Source organism: Podarcis gaigeae, assembly GCF_964106915.1.
Source record: "Podarcis gaigeae genome assembly, chromosome: 7".
In the NCBI taxonomy this organism is placed as follows: Eukaryota; Metazoa; Chordata; class Lepidosauria; order Squamata; family Lacertidae; genus Podarcis; species Podarcis gaigeae.
In genome coordinates this window covers 45,653,786-45,665,741 of record NC_139683.1, presented here as the reverse complement: position 1 = coordinate 45,665,741, position 11,956 = coordinate 45,653,786, and the positions used below count along the sequence as shown (strand labels likewise).

Sequence of the window (11,956 nt, the reverse complement as noted above, 5' to 3'; positions counted from 1 at the left end):
TTTTTGAATGCTGGACGCCATTTCGTTGCACGTGCTGCTGCAAACTTTGCAGTGCAAAGCCAGGCCGGGGAGCCATCTTAAGTTGAGGCTGCATAGGCCTTGTGGTGCATGTGATTCAGATTCTAGTCAGTTGAACCTCTGGTTACAAAGTTGGTTGGACAGTGTTCTCGAAGCTACCCAGCATGAGTTTGACCAGACTGCAGGAGGACAGGAAGACTGGAGGGCCTGGAACAGGTGAGGCTGCTGGTCCCTTATTTTGGCTGCTGGTCCCTTATTTTCAAGGCTGCTGGTCCCTTATTTTCAAATCTGTAAGTTGACAGCTATGGACCATCCCATAATGTGCCAACCAGCCAACTTGTTGCAGATTTGCACTGAGGAGTCAAGAGAGTGTCATTCTGCCTACAAATCATTTCCTTCCTATAAGAACACATGGAAAAACAAACACAAAAAGCTGCCTTTTAATGAGTCAGACCAATAATCCATCTAGATTTCTGCATGTAAAGCACATGCTCTTGCCACTGAACTACAACCGATATCACAGAGAGGGATTTGGCAATGATTTTGACACACAGCCAATTGTCTGTTTTTTCTAATAGTAGACTGGCAAGTTGTGGATTTCACATACTACTGAAAAAAGCAGTCTAAACAGTCTAAATCACTGCTATCAGAAGTTCTGGGGATGGCAGCCTGAAAGAGAGCATTTTCTGTAGCACCTGCTAAACTGCAGAATTCCCTCCACACAGAGATGCGTCTCGCACCTCCATTATATAGCTTTTGTGATTTGCTAAAGACACAAGGCTTTTTCCTGGCCTTTGGCACTTGAGATATATACTTATAACCAACCTATTCATTAGATTGTAAATTGTTAACTGTGTTTCTTGTTGTTGTTTTAACACTGTTGTAATTTGTCCTGTGACCTTATGGTGAAGGGTGAGTAAGAAATATAAATAATAATAATACTGTGCAGTTAAGAGAATGTGGCCTCTTTAGTCATTTTCTCCTAACTCCCAGGGACACAGAAAGCAGCAGGGCATGGTAAGGAAACCCATCAAAATGATTTTGTGGAAATTAGTAAAAATATACAAAAAAATGATGGTCTGAGCTAATGCAAGAAACCTGAAACAGCTCTCATATGATAAAAATATATATATTTCCCTGTATTCCTTTTTTCTATTTAAAAAAAGTTTATTGAAGTGGTTTGCAGCCCTCCTGAGCTCTTAAATTATATACAGATAATCCTTCCATTGGGCTGGATCAACTTTTCAATAGCGACGAGCATTTGATTTGGAGCCTTCCCTTAGCAATTCAAAAGAGCCGCGTTTCCCAAAATTATAATAATCTAGTACCCCTTTTGAGATTTTACTCTTACAAGAGTACCCTTTCTCATTCTCTCATAAAATTTGGGGGTAGTTATAATACTACTATTTTATCTAAACATTATGTAGTAGAGTAAAATAAATAAATAATGCTGTGTACCCTTTGAAACCCTTTCACGTACCACACTTTGGGAAACACTGCAATCATTTCTAAAGAGAGAACACCCAGCACCTTCTGGATAGGGTGTTTATTAACTGGGACCAGAGCCTTCAGGTTGGGGGTGGATCTTCAGCAACCCTCATAATTAGTGGTCAAACGGGCAGCTGCAACTTGACCTCAACAATCTCGGGGAGGGAAATGAGCCACGCACACTCTTGTTCCTGAAGGACTGTGAGGAATCCACGAGTTTCTACACCCCATTAACTCCTAGGAGCCCGCCCTTTTTATTCCTGTTAATGTAACCTCAAGGCCATGTGCTGTGGCACAACACAGGCAGACTCCACCTTCCCTACTTCTCCTCCCACCAAACAAGCGGGGGGGGGGGGGAGAGAGAGAGAGAAAAAAAAAAGAAAGGTTGAAGGCGCTTCCTTAGACTTGGACTCAGCCTCCTCCTCCTCCTCCTTTCTTCTTCCTCCTCCCCCTTTTATCCTCCTCCTCCTCCTCCAGGCCGGAGCTTTTGTTTTTCTTCCCAGCTTTCTGTTTTCCACACGTGATTGCTGTGTTGTTGCGCCGAGCGCTTGGCGGGGCGAGTGTTACCTATAAAAGCCAATAACTTTGGCCAAGGAGGGCGGGGGGGGGGGGGAGAGAAAAAGGCTGGAGCAAAAGGACGCGAGGGAAGGAAGAGGAGGAGGAGGAGGCTGCTGTACAAAGTCGGGCGCGCTGTCCATGCAGGCAGCCGAGAGGAAGGAGGGAAACATGCCATGCCTGCCCCGACTCCCCTCCGCTGCGCGGCTGCGACTCCACCGCCCTGCCGCCGGGTGCTGACCTTCCGCCCGCCGCCTGAGAGCTCGTGCCTATCGCGGCGATTATCACTCTTGCCCACTCCGAGGGCGGGAGAGGCAGCGGCGGCGGGCGGGCGCGACAGACAATGGCGGCGGCGGCTGCTCCTGCCGCCGCCAACAGCGGCAGCAGCAGCCCAGTCCGTGCCAACAACGGTGGCGGCGGCGGCACATTCCACCAGCAGCTGGAGCCCTGCCTGAGGAAGCCGCCGCCGCCGCCGCGCATGGACCCCCGGCGCAGGCAGGCAGCGCTCTCTTTCCTCACCAACATCTCGCTGGACGGGCGGCCCGCCGTGCCGCAAGACGACGAGGGCGGCGTCGGAGGAGGAGGCGGCGGCGAGCAGAGCGGCGTCGGCGCTGCAGCACTGGCGGCCGCGAGGGTGGCTTCTGCAGCAGCAGCCTGCAGCAACGGCAGCGCTAGGACTCGCCACAGCCTGGGCGCTTTCCAGCCCGTCGCCCCGCAGGCTTACTCCAGCGCCTCCTGCAGCGGCGGCGGCGCCAGGCTCACGAGCCCCTCGAGGGCGGCTGGGCAGCAGCAGGAAGAAGACGAGGATGAGGACGAAGATGCCTTCGCTCCCGTGCAGGTGCCTGTCGCCGCCGCCGCCTTCCTGGGCTCCTGCGGGACCCCCTCGGCGGGCGGCGCAAGAGGTCGCCTCAACTCTTTCACTCAGGGAATCCTGCCCGTCTCCTTCGCCAGAGCCGTCCCGCAGAACTATTGCTGCCTCGAGCAAGGCCCTGCGGGCACCAGCGCCTTCGAGCTCCAGAGGTCCCGGTGAGTGAGGGACACGCATCTACACCCAGAAGGGGCTCGGGATCTCTCTCTCTCTCTGTTGTTCCTTCAAGGACTCGAATTATTTCCTTAAAAATAAAGGGCCTCCACCTTCTGAAGTGAAGTGCCAGGGTTTGAGGGGGTCTTGAAAAAAGTTCATTCCTCATGTATGGGGGTCGGTTGAATTATTGGTGCGGGGGAAGCACTCTGTGCATGCTCGAAGGCACTTCTTTCGGTACTGTGGTTTCAAAGGCATTAGGACAGCCTTCGCCAACTAGGTGACCCTCCCAGATGTTCTGGACTGCAGCACCCATTAGCCTCAGCCACTGCATGTAGCTAAGAACATCTGGAGGGCACCATGTTGGCGAAAGCTGCGTTAGAGGGGCTCAGATGATTAGGGAGCTGAACTGTAGTCAAAACTCTGGGTAAAGGGATTAGGCGAGCACATACCAAAGATCATACAGTAGGGATTAGTACTCATTAACGCCTTTAATTACACTGCTGTACTTAGAGCCAGGATGGTAAGACAGTTGCTTTTCTTTATGGCCCCTCTGCACACAGTATGTCTCTCTATGAGAATCTAATCCACTGTGTGAAAGGCGAAAGATTTATAAGACCTTGTTTGTTGTGAAATGGAAATATATATAGGACCTCACCGATACTTCTCTCGTACTGAACTAAGGTGAGGGACCAGAAGAACTATAGAGTTCAGATGTGAGATGCTTCTGTGAGATATGGATATCAGTTGCTGAAGTGTACAGAGTGTGCGGCACGGTGTGCCACTTGCTGGGGAGCTTCCAAAATGTAGACCTGAAACCTCGTAGGCAGGAACCAGACTCTTGTCCCCTCTGTGTTCTTTGCAAAACCTGCATGCTTCTGGCAGTGTATAAACATTAAACGGTTATATTACTAAACTTAGACTTAATCTACAAATTTACTTCATCGCTATGCCTCTCTGGGTGTTGCACTCTGCTTTACTTACTTGGGAGCCAGGTTGCATAATTTATTTAGAACTTATTTATTTCTATTAAATGCCCACTTATTTGAGAACTTTTGATGTGTTCTGCCTTTTCAAATGCAGTTTTTTTCACTATCTCTCGAATACATAGAATTTGGAGTAGTAGGAGGTGATGTGAGAAAAACACAACTGGGTGGTAGGAAAATACCTATTACAGTACAAAGTTAGAGACTGAGTGGCCACTGTAGCAGGGGATTTCGCTCATTGGCGGACGGTTGGACTCACGATCCTTGAAGTATGATTCTAATGTTTAAGAAATGCATTTGGCGAGGAATACTATCCTTTTCTGTGGAAATGGTTTGCTTGTTTGGCATGCTCACTACCATACTACTGAAACCCTATGCACTTAATATAAAACAGATGGATCTTTTCTTATTTAAAATGCAAACATTTTTACAAAAATAGGAACAGTGCTCAAAAGTTTACAGGCAAATCTTTTTCCATCTTAAGTCAAATGTTACTTCACAATAGTCTCCCTTCCTTGCTCATGTAAGTTGCTGCACCTTGCTTTGACATAAGCTTTGGTGACATTGGTGCAAAGAGGCTGTGCTGAATTCCGTTGGTGCTTTGGGGATAGTTTGATAGACTGAACAAATATTTGGGGTTGTTCTGGAACATCTTGTTTTGTGCTGATTTTTTCCTACGATCAAAGTCTCTGACCATAATATCCTAAAGTGCTCTCTAGGGTTAATGGAGGATGCCCTTTTTACAAATACCATATGTGTGCTCTACCAAAACACATTAGAACTTTCTCCATCTAGCAACTTGTCAGAGCCTGAAACTGCCCTGAGCGACTTTTTGAAGCATTGTAAAGCTTTTCCATTCAGTGCAAGGTTTTTGATGTTGATAGTCACTTGGATGTTTCGGGATCTTTTATGCTTTTAACTGAATTTAGTGAAGCATTTCACGTTGGCTCTTTAGTCTGTTGGTTTCTGCCCCAAGTTTTAAAAAATGAACAATACTACATCCTATTGCTCCATTGAACACAGTGGAATTTAGTCTGAGTAAGAGTAAACAGCAGTGCGCTGTTAAGTCAAGCCACAGACCACTGAAAGGACTGGGGGCTTATGGTCACTCCACAAGGATGAATAAATATCTCACTGTCACCAGTTCAGAGCAAGGGACACCTGCAAAACATCTTCTAGGTAGCCCTGCTAGAAATGTAATCCATCACGTTGGTGTAGCTTGTTTTGGCTTGAAGGCTTGTGCTTTTAAGTAAATACTTTGGGAAATGTGTGTTGTTCTGGAGGGGTGAGATTTTCTTGTGTGCTGCTCCGAAATGCCTTTAAAGGCATGCTAAAATGCTAAAACTAGATGACCACAGGACAGCCCCTCCTCCTGTTTTCCCATTTTTGAAGTTACACCTAGAGCCATAACAAGCCCCACCTTTCTTTTCTGCTCAAGAAGCTGGTTTCATATGACAAGTAGAACATCACCATGTTGTCCCAACATTTGTATGCTAAAAGAGGTTGTTTGGGGAACCTCATTCTCACCCCCCCCCCGACTTTTCTCCTCTGATAAGCTGTCAGAATGTTTTTTTAGCATATTACACAGAGATCTCTAAATTCCTTTTCATTGCACAGCCTCTTCATTCCAGGGGATTTTAGTAAAAATAATTAGAAGTAGGGTGAACATCTCTGCAATGTAGAGGTGGAAAAGAGGTGGAGTACAATCTAAAGCAGGACCTGTGGCCCTGCAGCCAGCATGTCCTGATAACATCTGTGTTCTCCATCCCTGATGTAAAGTAATGTACATGCATTTATTAATCAGCAGCATTTTCTTCTGACTGTGATCTGTCTCTGAATCTGATATCTTAATCCTTCATTTATTCGCGGCTGTTATCATGCATTACTCATGAGTTGATCCACCGTCCCATCACTCTCATTCTGCTATTCTCCAGCATTGATCTCTAGTTAATAGGGAGCTGCTACAGCATGTTTGCTTAAGTGTAAACATTCTGTTTACCTGTTTAAAAGATATTTTTTTTAAAAAGCTGTCTTGTAGGCAGTTATTGATGAATAAAAGGCTTCAAATGACAATCTTGCACGGATAGCTGATTGTTTTTAAGCGAACCCGTTCCCCCAAATGCTTTGAACATGATCAGACCTTAACAAAACAATTAACAGTGGAGCAAGCATTCAGCTGCTGCAGGACAATTCAAGCATTACAATTGAAATCATATAATTGTGTCTGGGCCATGATAGCAGTCCAGGCTGATCTGAGTACAAGGAATAAGAAGGCAACACAGTGTCAGTAAGCTACAGTTCTTATCATAAAATTATTATTATTTATTTAGTAAAATATAAACATTGCACACAATAACACAGAGTAAAAAAACTAGAAGTGATCATAAACTAACTCCCACCCCTCCTTCCCCAACTGCACCACTTTGCCAATTATTAAAACAGTGAACTGACAAAAATAATCAAGCAGAAGGAGAGAGAAAATAATAACCAAATGCTTCAGAGTAAAGGAAAGTCATGGCCTGTCACTGTAAATACTGTAATATCTCCTTGGAAAAAGCATTTCCTAGTCTGGGAACCACAGTCCTTTTCTGGGAGCAGGGGGAGAGCCTCCAATGACAACCTAAAGTTCTGGACAGCTTCATACTGGAAGAGATGATCTGTAAAGTACTGGAGTCTTGAGCTGTCTAGGGTTCTATAGCTAAAACAGCACTTCGAATAGCGGATGTCAATGCATCTGAGCCAGAACTGGTATACATTTAGACTACCTGATCCTTGTTAGAATTAGGCCGCTGAATTCTGCACCAGCTGCAGTATCTGAAAAGCCTTAGCATAGACAACTGAAGCCAGGTTATCAAAATCCAGGTAGCTGGTAGACGATGCTCTGTGCCATAGCAGCCACTCGTACCTCCAGTGACAGTAATAGATGCAGACACCCGCATTCCTGAATCTACAAGCTTGTACCTTCAAAGGGAGTGCAACCCCACCCATAATTAGTTGAGCATTATTTACCCAGGTAGCCAAACCATTCTCTATCTCTGCCTTATCTGGATTGAGCTTCAGTTTATTGGCCCTCATCCATTCAAGTTCTGTTGTTACAGAGGCACATGAGGGCAGATTGATATCTCCCTCTAATGTGTAATTGTACACTTGTATAGGAATTCACGTGGCACAGGTGCATTTTTTTATTGTGGCTTCTTTCCTTTGTCATAGTGAGGCTGCCTTTATTTATTAATTCCTTTGGGCAACAGACCTTGTTCCCGGTTTACAGAAAGGCATCAAATATTTAGTCTAGCTGTAAATACTGGTTTCTGTTCGGCATTGTGCCGGTGAAATCAGTGGAATGACTTGTGTGCTTTTCAGAAGAGCCGCAAGAACAGCCGCAAATGGTTATTGCTGCTTACACTTTGCCACCTTAACCGTTAATCTGTAGGGACTAAAAATAATAATCTGCCATCAGCTGTACTTTTACTTTTGAAAAGTGCATTTCAGCTTCATGCCTACTTTCCTGCCGTCAGTGTCTATAATCAAAATTGCATCATTTATACTGTGAGAATTTCACTCTCTGTAAATGACTCCCTGTTGTTTTGGACTAGCATCAGTAGTTTTTTTATTGACAGTAACTATGCTTCTGTGTTTACTATCTCTGGTGTCATTCCATGTCTAAAGTGATATATGGCATATTTTCCTTCAGGCATTATCAGTTAAATACCAGCTGTAGTCATGCATCATGGATACTGGTTTCTTTACTTTACATGCTTTGTTTTGGAACTTGCTACCTTCTAAAGAAAAGTGGTATCTGGAGTGTGACATCTACATAAATTTTCTTTTCTTTACTGGTACTTCCTTCACTATTTCTCCAAGACTTGAATGTTTATGTCACTTGGCATTGTTTTATCTAATTGTTGCTTTGTTTTTCGTAGCAGGGAAATCCTTACTAAACTTACAAGTGAGAAAATCCCATAGAACTGTGTGGGACTGACTTCTGCTTAAATACTGTATGCTTAAGACTGCACTGCACTGGAAGTTTCCAAGCATAATGCAAATTAGTCATTCTTAGACTGCAAGAAGCATTCACAGTCATACCTTTGGATAGGAAATGGAGGGAGAACAGCCTTCTGCTCATAGAGAAATCCCCTGACAGAACCAGCTATGCCAGTAGAATATACTGATGATATATTAGTTTGCTTTGGCTTCAGCATGTTCTCATGTGATTCTAGCAACAGACTTCAAAGTGAAACATATAAATTGTAAATGACTCTTGAGTTTTTGTTTTCCCTTCACATTTTCTTCTGTTTGGCCGAACTCAAGCATATGCGGACTAACTTTGTTGTTGTTGTTTAGTCGTTTAGTCGTGTCCGACTCTTCGTGACCCCATGGACCAGAGAACGCCAGGCACCTCTGTCCTCCACTGCCTTCCGCAGTTTGGTCAAACTCATGCTGGTAACCTCGAAAACACTATCCAACCATCTCGTCCTCTGCCGTCCCCTTCTCCTTGTGCCCTCCATCTTTCCCAACATCAGGGTCTTCTCCAGGGAGTCTTCTCTTCTCATGAGGTGGCCAAAGTATTGGAGCCTCAGCTTCACAATCTGTCCTTCCAGTGAGCACTCAGGGTTGATTTCCTTCAGTATGGAGAGGTTTGATCTTCTTGCAGTCCATGGGACTCTCAAGAGTCTCCTCCAGCACCATAATTCAAAAGCATCAATTCTTCGGCGATCAGCCTTCTTTATGGTCCAGCTCTCACTTCCATACATCACTACTGGGAAAACCATAGCTTTAACTATACGAACCTTTGTTGGCAAGGTGATGTCTCTACTTCTCAAGATGCTGTCTAGGCCTGTCATTGCCCTTCTCCCAAGAAGCAGGCGTCTTTTAATTTCATGGCTGCTGTCACCATCTGCAGTGATCATTGAGCCCAAGAAAGTAAAATCTCTCACTACCTCCATTTCTTCCCCTTCTATTTGCCAGGAGATGATGGGACCAGTGGCCATGATCTTCGTTTTTTTGATGTTGAGCTTCAGACCATATTTTGCGCTCTCCTCTTTCACCCTCATTAAGAGGTTCTTTAATTCCTCCTCACTTTCTGCCATCAAGGTTGTGTCATCTGCATATCTGAGGTTGTTGATATTTCTTCCGGCAATCTTAATTCCGGCTAGGGATTCATCCAGCCCAGCCTTTCTCATGATGAATTCTGCATATAAGTTAAATAAGCAGGGAGACAAAATACAGCCTTGTCGTACTCCTTTCCCAATTTTGAACCAATCAGTTGTTCCATATCCAGTTCTAACTGTAGCTTCTTGTCCCACATAGAGATTTCTCAGGAGACAGATGAGGTGATCTGGCACTCCCATTTCTTTAAGAACTTGCCATAGTTTGCCGTGGTCGACACAGTCAAAGGCTTTTGCATAGTCAATGAAGCAGAAGTAGATGTCTTTCTGGAACTCTCTAGCTTTCTCCATAATCCAGCGCATGTTTGCAATTTGGTCTCTGGTTCCTCTGCCTCTTCTAAATCCAGCTTGCACTTCTGGGAGTTCTCGGTCCACATACTGCTTGAGCCTTCCTTGTAGAATTTTAAGCATAACCTTGCTAGCGTGTGATATGAGTGCAATTGTGCGGTAGTTGGAGCATTCTTTGGCACTGCCCTTCTTTGGGATTGGGATGTAGACTGATCTTCTCCAATCTTCTGGCCACTGCTGAGTTTTCCAAACTTGCTGGCATATTGAGTGTAGCACCTTAACAGCATCATCTTTTAAAATTTTAAATAGTTCAGCTGGAATACCATCACTTCCACTTGCCTTGTTATTTGCAGTGCTTTCTAAGGCCCATTTGACTTCACTTTCCAGGATGTCTGGCTCAAGGTCAGCAACCACACTACCTGGGGTATACGAGACATCCATTTCTTTCTGGTATAATTCCTCTGTGTATTCTTGCCACCTCTTCTTGATGTCTTCTGCTTCTGTTAGGTCCTTTCCACTTTTGTCCTTTATTATGGAAATCTTTGTATGAAATGTTCCTTTCATATCTCCAATTTTCTTGAACAGATCTCTGGTTCTTCCCATTCTATTGCTTTCCTCTATTTCTTTGCATTGCTCGTTTAAGAAGGTCTTCTTGTCTCTCCTTGCTGTTCTTTGGAAATCTGCATTCAATTTCCTGTATCTTTCACCATCTCCCTCGCATTTTGCTTGCCTTCTCTCCCCCGCTATTTGTAAGGCCTCATTGGACAGCCACTTTGCTTTCTTGCATTTCCTTTTCATTGGGATGGTTTTTGTTGCTGCCTCCTGTATAATGTTACAAGCCTCCATCCATAGTTCTTCAGGCACTCTGTCCACCAAATCTAAATCCTTAAACCTGTTTCTCACTTCCACTGTGTATTCATAAGGGATTTGACTTAGATTGTATCTTACCGGCCCAGTGGATTTTCCTACTTTCTTCAGTTTAAGCTTGAATTTTGCTATAAGAAGCTGATGATCTGAGCCACAGTCAGCTCCAGGTCTTGTTTTTGCTGACTGTATAGAGCTTCTCCATCTTTGGCTGCAGAGAATATAATCAATCTGATTTCGATGCTGCCCATCTGGTGATGTCCATGTGTAGAGTCGTCTCTTGTGTTGTTGGAAAAGCGTGTTTGTGATGACCAGCTTGTTCTCTTGAGAGAACTCTATTAGCCTTTGCCCTGCTTCGTTTTGATCTCCAAGGCCAAACTTGCCAGTTGTTCCTTTTATCTCTTGACTCCCTACTTTAGCATTCCAATCCCCTATAATGAGGAGAACATCCTTCTTTGGTGTCACAATCTCTAACTTTAGAGATTGGTGTCTTCGCAAAATAGTGAACCTTTTAAACATCTGTTTTATTTAGATTCCTAACGCAGAACCAGACACAAAATACAAATTAAGTTCTTACACTTTAACTGCATGAAATTAGTATTTTTTTTAAAAAATCACCACATCCTAACAAAACCAAGTAAAACTTTCTCCACTTCTGCTCATTTCCTTAGCAACATGTTTCAGTTGCAGACTGTGGAACAAGGTGTCATCTAGAGTTTATTTCTCGGTGACTGAAATATTTATTGAATTCTAAAGCCACGAGATAAATATAACATGCCAATAGGAAGTGAAGACAATGGATTTCATATTTTGCATAAAGTGTTGATATGCTTTCCCTGAAAGATTTGCATTGTAGACCAGTTCACAATAAAGGTTGTTGCCTTCAGATCAGTGAAGGGTGAGGCCTGTTTGCTGTCTTTCAGGTTGCTCTTAGAATCAGTGTACCTGCAGAGACGAGCCCTTGCCATTCTTATTTACTGTATTTTACAGATCAGTTGACTGTGATGAAATGGCAAACATACTTTCTAGTCATTAATTAGAATACAGTAGATTAAATCCGTGAGGATTTGTATGTGAATAAAAACAACGCTTCTTAAGAAAACAGGATCATTCCTTTGTTTTTAGGCGAAACATGCACATGATGAAGTGGGCACCATCTTAAAAGAAGTCTCTGATGTGAGATGTGGAAATGTTTATTTTAAAATGGCACTACCTCCCACTTGGAGTTGTTGTTTTTTTTAAATCAGACTCCAAAGAATTTAATCACTCCCTTTAATAGTGAACTAGGGTGCTGAGTACCAACTGAAATGGGCCAAAACAGAGCTACTGTGAAACAAGCGGAGGTGTCAGTATGATTTGGGGAACCCCAAATGTATTAAATAATACATTTTAAAGATATGTGGGGGAAACCCGCTCACAAACAAGCCCATGAGGACTGAGCATGCTCAGTAGTCACTGGCTGTTTAGTATCAGTTGGAAAACAAAAATAGAAAACAGGGGTGATGGAATGGAGTATAGTGAGGAGAGTTAAGTTTGGAACCCTTAAAAGGAGCATTTACTGTTAGGCACTC

At 44.0% G+C, this 11,956-nt stretch overlaps 1 protein-coding gene across 5 annotated transcripts in view; it reads left to right on the top strand.

The window, feature by feature from the left end:
- Positions 1-1,873: 1,873 nt before the first annotated feature.
- CABLES1 (Cdk5 and Abl enzyme substrate 1) overlaps positions 1,874-11,956 on the top strand; it is a 53,749-nt gene continuing 43,666 nt past the window's right edge. The window contains exons 1-2 of one of the 5 annotated variants that reach the window (XM_083748257.1): positions 1,885-2,459; positions 2,522-3,087. In XM_083748257.1, the coding sequence (XP_083604383.1) occupies positions 2,238-2,459; positions 2,522-3,087 (788 nt within the window). In that variant the 5' untranslated portion in view covers positions 1,885-2,237. Of the gene's footprint in view, positions 3,088-11,956 lie in introns of all 5 variants that reach the window. The other 4 variants (XM_083748260.1, XM_083748259.1, XR_014566604.1 and 1 more) reach the window with 4 other exon arrangements.